Raw genomic sequence first — 18,821 nt, 5'->3', positions numbered from 1 at the left:
ACTTATTATACAACATCACTTTGTTTTATTTCCGCTATTACTTTCTACAGTAAATATTAATGCATTATTTATTACTGGTGTAAAGACTACAGATAAAGAACTGCATATTCTATTATAATAACAATGGCATAGTGCACTATGTTCAGTACGAACTGAAAATTCAATTTTTTAATGAGGATTAAAGCGACATGTTTAACTTCTCAAACACCAAAAATACCCATTGGATACAAAAAAAATTGTAACCGTTGAGCGCCAGCATATCCATATGGTAACCTGAAATACATACTTTCTGTTTATGGGATTTTTACCCTCGGCACACCAGAGAGGTATTAGGTCGCAGGAGTTCAGCTTTCCGAAGGTTAACATTATGTTGATATTTACGCAATCTATATAAATTAAACCATGTTAATTCCACTAGCAAACATATGCGTTTTAAATGCAGTAATTGTATTTTTGTACATAAAATTACACTCGTATAAACTAGTATGTAAAAAAACATTATTGTGCACTATACCACGGTTAAATGCCACTACTTATTCTTAATTTTGTAAATGTCTGTCATTTGAATATACTAGTCCCAGCGAGAGATCGTACATAAGTCTTTTTCTAGTATCTTCTATCATTTTTATTTTATGATGATGCTCACGCTGGGACTAGTTTATTTCATAATGTAACGAGAATTAATAAACTCGAGATTTCACAATTCTAATGCAAGTCTATATCCATATATTTTCGCAAAAATAAATAAAAATGCTGATGCATTTAATAAGCGTTGCCAGATCAAAAAGTAAAACCTCCCTGGCAGTATCAAAAAATTGACAGAAATTCAACTGGTTTTGTCCTTTTTATCACAAACTCCCATTCTCTCCTGGAATTCCGTTTTTCGTTAGATAAGGAGAAATCCCTAGCAATGGAAACGCTTTATATAATACAACAGCTTTATTAGGAAAGCCAATATCATTACTATGACTATAGATTGGATTTCGGAATTTTATTTTTATTTTTCGAAAATAGAATGTCTTGCATTAGAACATATTCCTCTTATCTGATATTCCGTTCAAACATAGAATAGAATATCAGATCTTTTAAATCAAGAAGCATTAGTCGGTTCAGCTTTGGGAACGGTCTCTTCTATTGGCTGTTCTACACCGCTGTCAATATTTTTAGCCATCTCCGCATATTTCTCTTGTCTGAAGTCATATTTAGCTGCATCTAATAAAACGTTGTGTAATAGATTCCTATTACTTGTCAAATTAGGCCTCACATCTGGGAAGGGGTTACCGCGTAGTTCTAAGATGGCTTTTCTGTATGTGTTACCAGGGTAAGGTTGGGGGGCTTTGTACATTCTGGTGCAGGAAACTTCCATATTTTGAAATCTTGGAACAAGAACTTTGAATAATTTATGCACTAGTTGTTTTTCCAACAGCCAATAGTCAGCTAACTCCATAGTGGTTGTGTGGCAGTCCCCATGACGGATAGCTTCAGATATTAACTGGAAAAAAGTATTTGTCAAAAAATATTAAAATAACATAAAATATTTCGGATGTAAATGAGGTTATTTCGAAATTAGATAAATACCCTTTCAACATATAGTCTCGATTCGTCAGCTCTGTTGAAGTTTAACTCTAAACGTTCAAATTTTATCAAGGCAGTGACAGTTTTTCGCAGCTTGTTCATGCGCCCTTCCGGGCCATCGACTGATTTTAAATTCCTGTGTCTCGGTGGTACTTTTAATTTTATCTGCGATACCAATTTCGACACATTAGCTTGATTCATTTTGAATGTTTTGTCACTTTAATAAACTTAAGAAATAAAGATGACCGAATAAACTTTATAGGTTATTTTTATCCATAGAAAGTATTTGCTTATAGATTGGAACATGAAGAAAAACCTTTTTTTGTCTAGTGATGGACAAGATAGAAACATTTACGCGATCGAAATATCAAAATCGAATGATTAATCGATTTAATCGGTTCAGTTCAGAGTGAGAAGTAGCTGCGGACAGAGGCAGCGTTTATCTTGTCTCGGGGATTATTTTTGTTGCTCTGGTTTTCTAAAAAGCACCTCAGGGAGGGCGCTATGTAAATAATCTAATCTTGACACCCCCTCCCCACGACAAAAAGATAACACTGCCTCTATCCGCTGCAACTGCTCCCGCTGAATACATTGCGATTAAATCGATGAATCATTCGATTATTTTTATTTATCGATTAAAATATTTCAATCATGTAAATGTTTCGATCCTGCCCATCACTAGTCCAAAGCGTAGTGATACATTCCTGTCTATGGGGAGTGGTTTATTTATGGGTATATTTATTATCTATGAACAGTAGTCATATTAGGTGTTGCCAATTTGTGAAGAATTCCTTAAATTCCGGGGAGTATCTAATATTTTTAAAGAACTTGATATTTTGCGGGGAGAACATGTGGGGAAAATGCGGGAATTCTGGACATTTCTTCAAAGAGAAAACCCAAAAATGACCAGAAAAATATAAAATACATTCTAATTTCAATAGAATTTGGGTTATTTTGAGGCAAAGGAACTAGGGGAGATTTTGTGGGGAATTTGAACGTCTATTGGGGGTATTTTAGAACCTATGCTTCGGCAACCCTGTGAAAATGGCCAAACATGGCCGAAGTGGGATGAACGGTTTTGACGGAGTTTGATAGATATGCATGGCAGATATTCGTAAACCAAAAACATAATGTGGCACGAAGCAAGGAAGCAGGAGAAATTGATAAGGGGGATGATAGTGGATTATCGGAGACGTGCCGAACGCAGGCGGGATTTTTACGAGAAAATTGTCAGTTACTGTTATAATAGGTTCATAGCAACTTCAAGTTAATAATATCGCTAATATGTGTGTATTTTCGAACTTTAATTGAAGCTGGCGTATTGGACGACCCGACTAAATATAGAATCACGTTTTGTGTGTTTTATGTTCCTTATTCTCCGTGTTTTACTAGTACAAACTTCCTGGAGTTTCCGAACCAATGCGACCAGCTACGCCTCCTAGAGTTTACTACGTAACATTACTTGTCAATAGTGCATAGTATATTACAAACCCAACTTTGTAAAGATGAAGTAACTGAAGAATAAGATTGCCACAAAATATCTAAACAATCAAAGAGTATCAACAATGTTATGATTGCTGGACAGAAAGGCATCTTCCTATTTCTTTCTTACGAGTTAAAACTTAGTTCATTGATACGTTTTAATTTTTCAGAGAGCAGATCCAACCCAGTTTTTGCAACTCCATGGAAGACCTTGTAAGATCCACCTGGATCCCGCGGTGGCGGCTGCTGGCGAGGGACCAGCCATCATGTTAGTACTCATTCATAATGTAATTCACCTATTGCATGAGATATAAAGTAGTGGATGAATTATATGGGATCTGCACAACAGCTTCATTGCTGTATTTTAACTTGTTGAAATCCAGAGCAGAAAATCTTTAGAATACACTCGATTGCTGGAAGAAAATATGCAGAGCTGTGCGAAAATTACTCTGACCAGTGGGCTCAAATATTAAAATAAAAACTATGATTTTGTTTTGGTGATTGTTTTCTGTTTACTAGATAATATCTCATTACATAAATAATTTGAGATTTTAACCGCTAAAAGTATTATAGTGATTTATTTTTGGGGTATTCGATTCAATTTGTTTATTCATTTCAAAAACACTACAAAATTGTTAATTTCAATGCGTTTTTAAAATATTTTTATAATAAGAATCCTTAGATTAATATTAACAGTGTGTATATCAACTATACCAGTGATAATAGAGCTTGCTTTTTAAAGGAAGCTTCATTGATGCAAAACATGTCGATATCCGAATTGATTCTGTTCAACAGCAAGATTGCTCTCCCCACAGGTATGACCATTGGCAAGTTAGTTCTGCAGGCCGGGAGATAAAATAGTGTATGTTGTCGGTGACGTAGATAACCATCGGGAACATAGAAAAGAATGCTCTCCATGATGAGCGAGTTTTCAAACCATCCACAAATCAGTCTAAAGAAATGTGTAGCAATGCGCTTATCTCTCCTGACCCGTAGATAGTTCATTCCGAGCATACCCAAAAGAAAGTCAGTGGGATAGAGCCACGGGTAGTAGCCATACTCCCTCACGTAGAGAAATCTCAAGAATTTCTTCTGAACTCTCTCCAACATGAGAGAATACTTTACCTGGTGTGGACTCCAAATCACCGACCCACTTTCAAGTTTACTCCTTACTAAGGAATTAAATAAAACTATAAGCACCCGGTTATCTCTGAAATTCCTTGCAGTGCGTAGAACAAAGCCCAGAATTCTAAGTGGAGTGTTACATGCCACCTCAATATGAGCATGAAATGTCAGTCTACTATCAAACATGATTCCAAGATCCTTCATTGTCGAGACACGTTTTAAACTTGGGGCGTCTATTGTGTACCGGTAATACCAGGTATGACTCGCCCTAGTGAATGACAAAATTAAACATTTAGAAACATTAAACTCAATCCGATTTATTTTAGTCCATTCAACAATTCTATGAATGTCTGACTGGAGTTGATTGCAGTCTTCTTATTATGCTTTGTTGCGCTACCTCCTTTAGCCAACGTTTCGGACAGCATTACAGTTTCCATCATCAGGGCAGAAGTGTGATGATGTGCTGATGCAGATGTGCCTGATGATGGACACTGTCCGAAACGTTGGCTAAAGAAGGGGCTAGCACAACATGGCATAATACCCCAAAAAATAAATCACTATAATACGTATTTCATATTTATATCATAAAATGTTTCCGCAGAGTGGATAAATAATCTTAAAAAAATTTGTCATAATTATTTTTACGAATATATAAAGTGATTTTATTATTTCTACATAAATCTGAACAAATACCATACACAAATAATAATAATCAAAAGGTGTTTTCAAAGAAATGATGTTCTTGATAATTCTGGGATACTGTTGAGTGAAAATGAACTATGACACAGATAAAATGTTTCCCAGACAGGTTTTCCAGAGAGGCTACATTCATCAAATAAAAGAATCTACAGGTGATTCTGATTTTGTCCTCTATTCAGTTTTTGCAGCTTAGATAGATTGCATTGTAAAGGTTAACGTAAAACAAAAACTATGTATGAGCGCTATTTTACAAAAATGATTTTGTTTTCAGGATGCCCTGGCAAGGAGACCATGAAAACATGATAGACAGGTTTGATGTTCGCGCTCATTTGGACTATATCCCCGAAATAATTACTCCAGAGCTGAACACTGAGGATCTCAGCCTCGAAGAAAGGAATTACAATTATGAACGATATAGAATTTTAGCTCAAAATATGTTCCTGGCAATTGGTATGTGAATTACAACTTCCTTACCGTTATGGACTCCTGGTTTCTTTTGATATAACCTGACAAATAAATAAAACAGTATATTTGTTTTAATTCTGAAAATATATAATTTTACATTATTTGCTATGTCTAGTTAGTCATTAGTTGTATCGGTGCTTTTATTTATGATTATCTGGTAAAATTACTTGTTATCGTAGTATTTTTATAGACTTAATTCTGTTTATACACCTTAGATATATTCCATCGAATATCATGTTAAAATATACAGTGCATAATGTACATGAAAGTGGGAGATAGGTTCCGTTTTGTATACATAATGTATATTGCTGATAAACGCATCCGTTTTCTCGTGTTTAGTACGAAATCACTTTCATCACTTCAAATTCTATATCAATTCTATCTTAATTCGATTCTATTCTAAGGCGGCGGCAGCTACACAAATAAGTTTTTTCTCATATGTGACTTATTGCAAAATTACCAATGTAAACGACATTCTAAGTTACCGTAATTTATAGCAAGTTACAGGTTTTTAGGTTTTAAAAACTTTCTGAAAATGAGCATCGTTCATTTTGATTAGCAGTCCAATCACCCCAATTTTTCTGTTTCTAAGACAGCCTGCAGATGATAGACTTTAGTTGCGGGCATGAAAATCCATTACCATAAATGGAGGTGCGCACACGAGCGACGCAACACTAGGGAGACGTTTTGAATTTGTATGAATTTTGGAATAGTTTCCAACTGCCTCCGCAACATCTGTAGGCTGCCTAACATGACTTATTTGAAGTCATTAAAAAATACTAATTAAAGAACTGCTATTGGTCCTCCATTCTTAATTTTTCAGTTGACAGAATATCTCAAGAACATTCTCAAGCCAACCTCTAATATAACACTTTATTTGGTTCCATTCGTCTTTATTGACAAAATAGTGTAATTTATGACAGCAGAAACTCTTTGACGGGAAGCCATTTTACTTCAAATAAACTTACAATCATATATCAGTGTATCAGTCATTGTGAGCACATACAAAAGTTAAACTTTAGAACAACGTTGGACAAATATGTAAACATACTTTCGAGTAACTTATCAAAAATTTACATAAGTCGTAAGTTTTACTTATGAGTGCAAAGCTAACCTGACTTATTTCCAAGTAGGTGCGGATGCACATTACCATTACGATTTGTCGAACGTGTAAAAACAGAATTTAAAATCTACGTATATGTATGCACTTCCCTATTGATAAATAAATTGTTTGCAACTTTAGAATAGATTATATTTTTATTGATTTCATCATAAAATGAAAGAGATAAGGAACTGAGTTTTATAACTCATCGGGATTGCTCTGTAGCAAGAAATTAAAAAAGTAAATATTTTCTCTAATTCAAAATGTAAATAAAAAAAATATTTATTTTCAATAAAAAAATGCATTTTTGTTTTTTTTTGCATCTTTCAACATGTATTTTTCTTTTTTAGGAGAGGAGAAATTTCTGCATCAGCTGGCTGTGGAGGAAAGGTTTGGAGTTACCCTTGAGGAGAAAGAAGCGCAAAGGGAAAAGGCAGAAAAGAAAGGGACTGGTGTTGCCATTGGATATAATTATGATGAAAATAAAGCTCTTCCCGGTGAGTTCTAAGATGAATTTATAAGTATCTCATCAATTAATTAATTGATGGGTATCGTGGTGCTACATCCCACGGTTGAATTTAACCCCCTCTAAGTAAATTATGGGACTATCGTCTCTTTACGTAATTGTTCTCAAACTTACTAATTATGGTTATCTGTTATGTTTGTAAGTCCTGCATGAAATCTGGTTCAGTGAACACAAATTTACTTTGAATTTAAGTGTCATTTTTCAAAATTGTAATTGATTGTGTGAAGAATTCAGACAAGCGGTAAAGTAGGTACCAAACTTATTTTAATTGATTAATAATTCTACATATTTTTTTTTGTCACATTTCTTTTGTTTAATCTTCATGACAGTTTACTATTATTATTTATTATTAGTATTCATTCTATAGGCAAATTTCTAATCATCTCTAAAATAATGATAATGTTAGTACTTATCTATATATATATATATTTTTTTTTTTCGACTTTATGTCCGGTTTAAATCTTCCCAACTGGAAAAACTAAACCCTTCCACACACTTTTCCACAAATGATCACCTAGTCAATCCACATTATGCAAGTGCGTTATATAAGCATAATAAATACATAACAATACAAGAACAACACGTCAACTCACCAGAGATCAAATGGGAAAATAATTCACCGACTCCATATATTTTCATATCAGAGGGTTCGGCTCGGTGGAACTCCTAACTGGACCTATAAATCCTACTGATCCTTCAATATAAATATTTAAAAAATCTTTCATAATCCTACACATATTTAAAATGAATTTTTTATATATATGTAGTATAATATTTTAATTGTGTCGTTTTAAAATTTGGAACTGATTTGTCAAGAATTAAGACTTGTAATTTTTCACGGGTCTGCGCTAGCAAATACCCTAGAATATTAATACTATGTCTAACTCCAGTAAAAAAATGGCAGTATTTACTTGTATTGACTGGCAACTCTGGCCTCTAGAGGCACTACTGTAGCATTGTATAATCATGCATAAAATCAATGGACCTAAAAAGCCCTGGACGGAGCAATTCAAGAACAATTTGAAGCTGCAGGGTGAGGGGGAAGATGTATGAAAAATATAAAAACCTATTTAAATTTTTTAATGATGTATCCATTCCTTGTCTCTTCCAATACCCCAAATAAAAGTTATAACTGTCAACAACACAAAAATAAAATAATAATAGTTCATTATGCACCACTTCAAAAGTTCAAAAGTTAGTCATACAAGATGGATGCCAGGCAATTTCCTCTCACCCTAGATTTGGCTTCCATGCCATTCATACAAAATTGTATGAAAGTAAATCAAGCCTCACAACTCGTGCCGCTTGTAGGCGCCAGTGTAGCATGCTGCCATCAGAATGTATGGGAAATATCAGAAGTTGGAGGTTTCATAACTATTCTAAAGAATTTGGTACTAGTATTACATAATTTCTTATTTCAAAAAAGAAACCGACACATTATCAAATTTAACCCTTCAGGCCTCTGACATATTGACCGTTATATTTCTTAAAGAAACTGTCAGAAAGTCAAGAATTTGTGTGTAATTCTGCTTCTCTATAAAATCCACATAAACGAAATATTTCTGAATGCATCCAAAAACTAAAAACTATTTTTGAAAGGTGATAAAATACACTTTCAAATTTTATTATTAGAAATAAACATATCAAATAAAAACGTTTAAAAAATGGTTCGCCTTACGTTCTTTGGTCTAAACACTGAACTGATAGCAAAAAAGGCATATTTTAATAGACAAATATACTATAGCCACCTCACTTTTTTGACATTTCATATAAAAATAATTAATTTAAAAAAATCACAAAATTACATTTTTGTGATTGACTTTGACTTTTTTAAAATTTCAGTCTGTATCTTTAGTTTGATAGAGGTGTTAATTTGAATTATTCTGTGGTTAACTTCTAATTTGAATATAAAGCTTGGTGTTTTCTCTTTCTAACACTGTTTAGTTCATAATTCTAACCATGACGGTAAGGGACACAACGATTTGTATGAGACCATATGATCGGTTCCAAAAAGCAAACAAATCGACTCTGCGGGTAATTAATAGCTGTTTGTTTTCAAAACCGAACAAATTATCCTGATGAGTTATTTGTATTTGACATTATCTTGTCGTAGTATTTTTATTTGAAATGAATATTATTCCTCTAAATCACAAGAAAAAATAGAAAAGATTATTGCTGTAGAAATTTCTCCTTTTAATTTGTTTTGTTGAGAAGCGTCAGTACATTAACAGTTAATAATAGTGAAAATAAAAACACAAAAAACTCCGTAAATAAAAAGGCAATGCATTGTTTGAATCCATACAAATTTTGTTTCTAACCGTAAGTTAGGAAAAAAATGTCAGTTGAACAAGGGTCAAATGAACGTTAGAACCTTGTCAAAATAAATTAAAAGAGTCTGATGTTAGAACTTTGGAACATTACTAACTTCGTCAATTCTCAACTGAATGACTTCAAAATATCGATGTAGATTTGAGCTAAAGAAACTGTTTGCCAGTTAAAGGTCATTTTGGTCCAAAATGTCAGTTAGGACCTTGTCAAACCATAGTGCCGCATTGTCATTGACCCAAACAATAAAAATGATGGTAATGTTGTTATTCAGACTATCCGCCGACCACTTCTGCGGCCCCAGCGGTTGTGAATGAAGACAAGGAGGACTCGGAAGAGGAATCTGATGTGGAAATAGTAGATGTTGATCTTGCCATTGATGTGAACAAGGTGGAAACACCTCAGGTATGTTATATAGTTCTATTCATTTGAATTTACTTTTATTCATTCTATGATAAGTTAAGTGGGAAAAACCTATTTGGAGTGGACAAAATAGAACATGAAGAAAAGTGAAGTAAAAAACAAACACACCTAATCTAACCTAACTTAATCTTTTATCAAGTTCGGTTTTGTAACTGTTCTGTTATATCTGGTTACCATTTGTAGCCTAACCTGTATTATTATAAACTGCTCAATATGATTGTGAGGGCAATTGGTGTGATTTGATGGAAATCAGCTATCAAACATGTCTAAAACTACCTTTCGTATGCCATTCCCAGACTTGATAATGTGAGGGGGCAATTGATGTGATTTGATAGAAAATAGCTATCAAACACGTCTAAAACTACCTTTCGTATGCCATTCCCAGACTTGATAATGTGAGGGCAATTGGTGTGATTTGATGGAAAACAGCAATCAAACACGTCTAAAACTACCTTTCGTATGCCATTCCCAGACTTGATATTTTGTATTACCAAATAATGGACTATTGTTTTTCACTCTGCTGAATTTTTTTGTAATTAATGTAGACATTCGACCATAATAAATAAAACACTTATATAGAATAAAAACCACATTTACAACTTCGATCTATGGTTTATAGCATTAATAATGATTGTAGACAGTATTTTTCATTTAGAATATGTAGACAATACACACATCCTTGGAATTCCCGTATTTTTTATTATCATGATATCTGTTGTTATAAATAATTGAATAAATACTTTGTTCGGTATAAAAAATTTCAACGATTGCTTCGCCAATGTCGCCATTAGTTTGATTTCTTCATTCCGCCATAGAAGCTGGCGGCTTACATAGTGGGACTGTGCGCTGTTTGATTTTAGGCCTCTATAAACGTAAAATTCCACGTAAAGCCTAGGTAATATATCGAGAAAGGAGCGTATCGACCCAATTAAATCTTTGCAATCGTCTAACAAGGCTATAAAATAATTAGTTTAACAAAACATCTATTAATACGCAAAGTTATAACACAGTAATGTACTTTGACAGTTATTCCAACACACTTTAACGTTCCACCTGCGCTTGTGTTCACGTCACCGTGCATTTAGAATCTTTCACAAGGCCTAAAAAATGTTTAGAATTACGTCATTATCTAAATAATTTGTTTTTCCAATGCTGTTGGATTTTTCCGCGCTGTAATATTAATTAATTCGCTGGAGTATTGACGAATTTTCTGATACTTTAAAATCTATCAATACTTCAGTAATTCAATTAATATTACGCAAAACTAAATGCATAGTAGAGCCGTATGAAGCGGCTTTACAAACGGCGACTTTCTCCACGCCTACCAATTTCTGTGAATGCATCCAAATAATATCATGGCGCCATCTTGAAAATAATAAAGCTTCGTATGACTACATAATGTTTGGGAAACAGCCGTGAAAACAATAAACAAAACGTGGTTTTGTAAAAAAAGCAAACTGAATGACGTTAAATTGACGTTTTAAATTGACTGTACATGACGTTCGCAAAACAGAGAAAAGGAATTTTTATTTAATTAATATTTTACTATTATTTATACGTATTACATAATATTTATATTATATTATAATACAATCAAAGTGTTTGTAAATCAAACCAAAACACTTCAGTGCCCGAAAACTGGTGGTTCAGCATAAAAATCTAATTTATCTGCTGCAGATGGAAAGCCTAACGGCCGTTGTTTCCAATCCTACTGATCAACTGTTGAACCGAAATTTTGGCTCAACCTTCCTCAAATGCACAATTACGCTCTTCCCAATGCAATTCTCCTATCAAGCTAGAGGAGTCAAACAGCTGGATTAACCTCTGGCTCAGTAAAAGGGTTAGTTATAAAAAGTGTCAACAGAGTCAAAAATGATAGCGAAATGTCCAACGTCATTTGGTTCGCGCATTATTTTTCGTATTGCCAATTTTATTATTATTTTTAGTATCAAATTAATATGGACGGTGAACATAAAGATATGATTATAATAGATATTGCAGAATGGACAAACGTAATGCACGATAATATTGAGTTACATAGGCGGTGACAGCCAAACATTAAATGGCAAGTTGCGTGAAGTTCTGGCTACTTTTGGGTTTTTATTTTATCCAAGTTGCTTAGTTTCAAGTTAACAACCGGAGGAGAAACATCAATCAAATTTGTATTAGTGTATTTTTGCGCTTTCGCAGCATTAGTAAAAGTCAAGCTAATGCTTTATTTTTAATGTATTTACATGCGTTTTTTAAAAAATATAAAATTTCGGTTTATGTATTACGGTACTAAAAACAAATAATCTGTGTTAATAATAAGTAAAATATTAACTCATCATTGTTAATTTTACATTGAAAGATTTTACTTTGACGTCATTTTATTGTCTATGAAAGTGGGCGGAGCCACTTAACATTATCAACGATAAAGGTGTTTGGGAACATGCAAATCGAGCGTTACTGAATAAATGGCTTGGCTGATTGGAGCCTCAGATTGATTGATCTAAAAGTTGGGAACAACGGCTGTAAATAAACAAGTTTTTTTTCGTATTTGAGCATTTGTACAAAATTTTTTTTTTGAAAACTTTAGAGTGAAAAAACTATTGAAGCCAGGTCTACGCTTTGACGCATTTTAAAAGATAAATAACAGCGGATAATAACTCCATAGCAACCGAAATTTTTTAATTTGACAAAAAAAAAGAACTTCGATTTTCTCGAAAGCAAAGGCTCAAATAAAAAAATGATAACCCAAAATTGATTTTGCTAATTTTTATAGCACCGTTTTTGTGAAAAATCACTTCAAGGGTGCTTACCGCTTATTTATACCGTTTATACCACAAGTTTCCGAACACCGTGTGTAAGAAACTTTCCTTGTATCGGAAATGTTCCTCAAGGGCGATTTGTAAAGCCAACAGCCATTCAAATCTAATAAGATTTTACAACGGCAAGTGAATGATGAAACATTTAAAAAAAAAGTCAAACTAAATACTTTACTAAAATAATAGTTCTTCAAATAAGTCATACTTTTTGTTGTTTATTTTATTTAATATTTCAGATTTCTGATTGCGTATGTTCATTGCTGTAGAGACAAGATGAACGCACATTCGACGTTATATTTTCACAAGTTCATTAATGTACAATTACCGCCATCTAGCGACAAAAAAGACATTTTGACAGTTGAGAAAATTAAATTAATATATGTGGTCATATCACTGCTAAAAGAGGAAAGTTTATGTAATTATTTTGTATTCAGCGTGTGTCCAAGTAATTATTAACCTTTTACCCGCTAAAAAATTATACCTAAGCGGTTGCCCCCACGCGGCACATTTTTTGTTTATGAATTTTTTGTCGAATGTTATTTTCATATCGACCATTTTATGTAAACAAAATCATAATCTGAATTATTAACTATCATAAAATCTTCCTCCAACATCGAAGTATCAATAAACATTCACTTGAGATAAACTGAAATAAAGATAATGCCATAATTGTGTTAATATAAACACACTAAGTGATTTCAACGGAAACAAAGAATCCCTCTCATGGCCGACTGTAGCGACGTACGATGTAACATATAGGTACCTACCTACTTGTGTAGAGAAATATGAGTCCTTAGGATGGCCACTGCGCCCACGCTCTGCTTTTAGTTTATATTTCTTTTTTCACTGACTTCACTTAGTTTTTCTTTAGTTGACATTTTATTGACGTTTATGCTGTGAAATTATTATATATTGTTTTCACTGCGATAAATTTGCAATAATATGAAGGTACACTCGCGACAATAGTAAAAAATATATACAAAAATACACTTATAATTTTTAAAAAGGTTAGTAGTTTTTTTTTTCGTGGTAAATACGGAAACATGGGTAAACACATAATGTCACATTACACTCTGAGCACATATATCTTGAAAAAATTTTTACTTTAGTTTTCAGTTTGGAGTTGGTACATACACGACACAGCCGACATGGGTTTGCACGTTTTGCCGTTGAGGGTATTATGTCTGGCATGTGTTAATGCTAATCCTTTGGCTGACAAACGGAGTGGATCATCAGAAAAACGTGACGTAAATTGAGATGGTTCACTGTATTTTTCTATTAATTGTCTTATAACTTTCAATTGAAAATCTGCTAATGTAGTATTTTTTCCGGTAACCTTGTTGAAGAGCGTGTGCGAATTTAATAAATAAAGATCTATTATATGGAAAACCACTTTTTTGTACCATTTTATTGACTTCCTCATGCATTTCAAACTGCTCAACATCATGTCGGTTTTGTCGACTGCGCCCATATGTAAATTGTAATCCAAGATACATTTTGGTTTAAATATTGGTTCATTTGTTTCCCTGTTAACTCTTCCTATTGGAGATGAAGAGCTGTCGTGTATAGTTGTGATCATATGAATTTCACGCTTATCTTGCCATTTTAAAGCTAACAGTGGTCCACGGTGTTTTGCCTACATTTCCCCCTTTTTTAATTTTTCGAAACTTGGCATGGTCTTTCTATTTTTGCGCACTGTTCCACAAGCATTAGTTTTCTTGCTATGAAGAAAATCAAATAGTTTTGGGCTGCTATACCAGTTGTCGACCCAAAGATTATGTCCTTTACCTAAATAATTTTCGAGCAATGTCGTTACGACAGCTCCCGAAACGCCAAGGCACTGATTGTCTGTTATGTCCGTACCTTCACCAACGTAAATAATAAAGTCTAAAACAAAACCAGTCTTACAATCGTACATGACAAACATTTTTATTCCGAAACGGTGACGTTTAGAAGGTAAATATTGTTTAAAAGCTAACCTACCCTTAAAAAGAATCATGCTTTCATCGATGCACAAGTTTTCTTCGGGTACCAATGTCTCTTTGAAGATTTTTCTGGTGTGATCAACTAACATTTTAATTTTATGCAATTTGTCACCAGGGATTTGTGTTCTAGAATCACAGAAGTGTAACATTCTATGTAAAATCTCGTACCGATCCCTTGGCATGGTTTTTCCAAATATGTTATTTGACATCAAAGGATCGGTAGACCAATGCTCTTCTATCGTCAGATGACGATTTCTGGTCATTAACATAGTCAAAGCAAAGTAAATATACATTTCTTTAACCGATGTCTCCACCCATCTGTTGAGGCGAGAATGTTTGGATGGTGGTCCCTTTTCAAGAACAGCCAGATAAAATTTATTAGTCTCTTCAACAATTTTCTCCATTATCTCATTATTTAAAAAATATTCAAAATATGCAACTTCTTCTGAATTATCTGAAAGTAATGTAGACGGATTAACTCCAGACAAGAAGTCATCAAATTCATAAACAATTGGTATAAAAGGACCTGTACTCCAATTGTTAACTATTTCTTCAGGAATAACATTTGATGTCTGTTCTGATTAAGTACTGGGGTGAGATGGCAAAGTCAAATGTTCAGCAGAAGAAGTTGATGGCTGAACTGACGGCATTGAGGTATCACTTTCATATTGCTCATCAATAACAATATCTGTGTCGTCATCATTTATTTCAAAATCACTATCCGCATCTAACATTGTTTCATATATTTCAATATCAGATAGGCCGCGTTTCGACATTTTGAGGGTTGTTAAAAAAAGTTTTTTTAATTCATACGCAACAGGAACGTAATACAAAACACAAACACAAAACAAAATATTTTTAAATCGAATTAGTCACTTTAAAATAATTATGTACACAACAAAATAAAAAAAAATTCAAAGTGGATATCGACGCACAAGTCTTATTACGATTGGTACGGGGTTCACGCCAGAGACACTAGCTTCTTTGCGCGCGTGTTTCAAAACTGTGACTGACGGCAATCGCCGGGCTCTCGGTTTTATTAATTTTATAAGATAAACAATGAAGTAGTATATACAAATTCTCAGAGATGTCGCAACACAAATGAATATTCTTATTTTTAAAATAAATTTCGAACGAATACGGTATACATGTGCTTGGAAAACGAAGTCGAAACTTGAAAATGACTAAAGTCAGCCGCCGCGTGGTGCGAACGATTTGAAGAAATGACTAAAGTCAGCCGCCGCGGGGAAAAGATTAAATTCATACATAAAATTCTAAATGGATTATTACTGTTTTTTATCAGCATTTGATAGTTTTATGCTTCCAAACATTATTGCGAGGTTATCAAGGCTATAATAATAAACTGCCATTTTATTGTGTTTATTCCTATTGGATGGAAAGGCTTTGTGGCATAGTATCTCAGAATTGCAATAGCAAGTCCTTTTGCAGCTGTGTATTTTTTTCATCAGCTCCTCAAATGTGGTGGCTTTTAACCTTTCAAAGCCCGATCGCTCACCAGTGAGCATTTTTTTTTAATAGATTGAATTTGCCAATCGTTCTATTATCTTCCTTGGAATTTTTTCAACCTTTATGAAAACTTTCTAGAGAACAAAATCAGAATCTCAAGCGTTAATAACATTTTCAATTTCATTTTTTATCTCATATGTAGCCTCTCTGACAGTTTACGAAATAGTTTATGAAGTCAAAATCCACTTCGTTCGATCGAATTCCAACAGTTCCAAATATTACTTATTATTATTTCATCATGGGTCGGTTACTCAGTAACATAACTTCAATAGGACTTTCACAGAACTTGAGTATTTACTTTGAAATTGGATGAATTGTGTTAATTCTGAAATTCTGTGACAACCTGTTATTATATACATTAAATAGATGTTATTTTTTAATCTAACGCATATGTATTTTGTTCAGGCCCACATAATGAACACGTGCGGCACGAACTTCGGCATGCACGGAACAGACCTGTTCTCCTTCCTTACGGGGGATGCTCACGATGCGGAGAAACAGAAACAGCTGATCAGGGAAGAGAAGGAGAAGGCATTGTTCTCAGGCCGGAAGAGTCGCAGAGAGAGGAGGGCTCACAGGTGATTCATTCTGCCTAGTTTCTCTCAGTATCACCCTGGTGAAAGAAGACCATTTACAATGGAAACGTTGCTTAAAATGGCTTGAATAGCCAGGTATTACCCAACCTTCCTCTTCCTATCCCCATACCTTTCAGCCTAACAGTATACTCCAACTGGTGATGTCATAGTCCCACTGGATCTTGATAATTGAGAGCAGTTGGGACTCTTATGCGGTATTCACATTAAAAAGAAAATCTAACCTTCATTTATATAAAATTTTGATAGCTATTTTGTTTCTGTTTCTAATGTCTATATATATGTAAAAGAAAAAAATTATGACTACATAATAATTTATCATATTTTTTCCAGGGATAAAAGGTTAGCTCTTCGCGTGGTTAGCCCCCCTCATTATGCAGCCCGCGCTCCTTCCCCCGTGCCCTCGGCCCTGATGGAGGAGGGGGATGCGGAGGGGGGCCGATCCCCCTCCCCCCCACCGCCCCCCGAACGCATCACCTTTATCACCAGTTTTGGGGGAGATGAGGAAATTCAAGACACTAGTAGTGAGTACCTGCCTAGTTATGTGTTCATTGCTGCCAATCCACATTTAGACATATGTGTCTATGATTATTGAAATACCTGACTGCTGAATTTAATTGTTAATTTCTGCCAATCTACATTTAGTCATATCTATGGTTATAGAAATATTTCACACATTTGTATAGCTTGCCATACTGAAAATTTATAGCAGTCTTCTTGATATAAGAAGTCTTTAGTTGCTCTAGCGACCATTCTTTTAAAATCTTAATTATACACTTATCTACCTGTGATCTCATACACCCATTGAAAGTTATGAGATTTATAATAAATTCTATTAAAAAATGTATTGCATTGTAGTAGGTAGGTCATCAAAAAACCTTTTGATTTATCGATGGTTTCTTTTATGTACATATACATACATAGTACCAAAGGCCACATATCATTAAGTAATTTTCTCTAATTTATTAGTATGTATGTATGTATATCTATTTATGTAAATCACTAAGGGCCAGTTGTTTCATTTTGAACAATTCATTGTATTTCAAAGTTAATTTTCAAGTTCTGCTAAAGTTCTATTCAAGTTCTTTTATAGTAAATATAACTGAAACAACTGGCCAATAATGATATGATAACGGAATTTGAACAGAACCTTTACAGAATTTGAAAATTAACTTTGAAATTTGACGACTGTTCAAATTATGTGAAACAACTGACTCTTAAATAATTCTAATCCAAATTATTTATATTTTTTTTCATGCTCATTTTATTTCAGTAAAAACACCAATGAAGGCTCCATTTGTTGGGAAGGCCAAAGTGAACATAGGCCCCAGAGACAAATCCTACGCAAGCGTTTTGAAAGAGCCTCCAAAAAAAGATGAAAAACGGTAACTATCGTATTGATTTTATGATTAAATAAAAATATTTAAAGTTTATGAAAATTTATTAAATTTGTCTTTATCTTGTTCTTTTAGTTCCCGATGGTCAGAATATTCGCCTTACAAAAGTCAGAGGCCAGGGTCACCGAAAAGGTCTCTTTCCCCTTGGTCTAATGATAGCCGCTCTATGTCTAGAAGCCGGTCTAGATCCATGACCAGGTCGAGGTCTCGATCCAGGTTACGCTCGAGGTCGCTGTCCAGCTCCACTTCCAAGTCGGCGTCGAGATTGAGGTCAAAGTCTCGATCTAGGTCAAAATCAAGGTCAAGGGATCGTAGGAGGAAGTCTTACAGTGATTCTTCATCGAGGAGCAGATCAAAGTAAGGAATATTCAGTTTTTTGTTTATGCTATTACACTACGTTTGGAAAATCTTGTAGGTGTTATTTTTCATTTTCAATATGTAAATTGAATGTTAACTTGTTAATTAAAAGTAGATTGGCAATTAAGATATAGTTTTTATTTTTGTAGACACCGCAGCCCTTCTTCATCCTCTGATCGTTCCAGAAAACGCAGCTATCGGTCCTCGTCATCAAGCAGGTTAGAATAATTACTTCTCTAAACAAACTTCTAAGATATCTGATTATCCTTTACATACCTGAAGATCACACATCAAGGGGGGTCACTAGGAGTGGCAGCCGGTGGTCTAAACATGTGGGGATATACAACATTAAGTCAGATAACAAATTTAATATTAGTTACATACCTATTTATAAAAAAACTCCACTGAACAAAATGTATGATTATACCACTGC

The 18,821-nt window shown here is 34.0% G+C and overlaps 2 protein-coding genes across 5 annotated transcripts in view; one reads left to right on the top strand and one right to left on the bottom strand.

The window, feature by feature from the left end:
* Positions 1-50: 50 nt before the first annotated feature.
* On the bottom strand, positions 51-1,868 carry mRpL17 (mitochondrial ribosomal protein L17). Its single transcript, XM_089642571.1, has 2 exons — positions 1,579-1,868; positions 51-1,492 (listed from the first exon to the last, which is right to left on the bottom strand). The coding sequence occupies exons 1-2, from the start codon at positions 1,774-1,776 to the stop codon at positions 1,091-1,093; spliced, it is 600 nt and encodes a 199-aa protein (XP_089498697.1). The 5' UTR covers positions 1,777-1,868; the 3' UTR covers positions 51-1,090.
* A 751-nt stretch (positions 1,869-2,619) lies between these two features.
* LOC149415367 (uncharacterized) overlaps positions 2,620-18,821 on the top strand; it is a 29,945-nt gene continuing 13,743 nt past the window's right edge. For all 4 annotated transcript variants that reach the window (XR_016303775.1, XR_016303774.1, XM_089642564.1 and 1 more), the window contains exons 1-10: positions 2,620-2,804; positions 3,228-3,325; positions 5,153-5,331; positions 6,799-6,945; positions 9,574-9,704; positions 16,447-16,619; positions 16,968-17,158; positions 17,908-18,019; positions 18,107-18,388; positions 18,538-18,606. Coding sequence is in view for 2 of the 4 variants with exons in the window: in XM_089642564.1 (XP_089498690.1) it covers positions 2,706-2,804; positions 3,228-3,325; positions 5,153-5,331; positions 6,799-6,945; positions 9,574-9,704; positions 16,447-16,619; positions 16,968-17,158; positions 17,908-18,019; positions 18,107-18,388; positions 18,538-18,606 (1,481 nt within the window). In the remaining 2 variants the exon portion in view is untranslated. The remainder of the gene's footprint in view (positions 2,805-3,227; positions 3,326-5,152; positions 5,332-6,798; positions 6,946-9,573; positions 9,705-16,446; positions 16,620-16,967; positions 17,159-17,907; positions 18,020-18,106; positions 18,389-18,537; positions 18,607-18,821) is intronic.

This window comes from Hesperophylax consimilis, chromosome 18, assembly GCF_061612785.1.
Source record: "Hesperophylax consimilis isolate HC1 chromosome 18, BYU_Hcon_1.0, whole genome shotgun sequence".
Classification (NCBI taxonomy): Eukaryota; Metazoa; Arthropoda; class Insecta; order Trichoptera; family Limnephilidae; genus Hesperophylax; species Hesperophylax consimilis.
The sequence above is the reverse complement of the archived record's forward strand: the minus strand, read 5'-3'. Positions and strand labels throughout refer to the sequence as shown.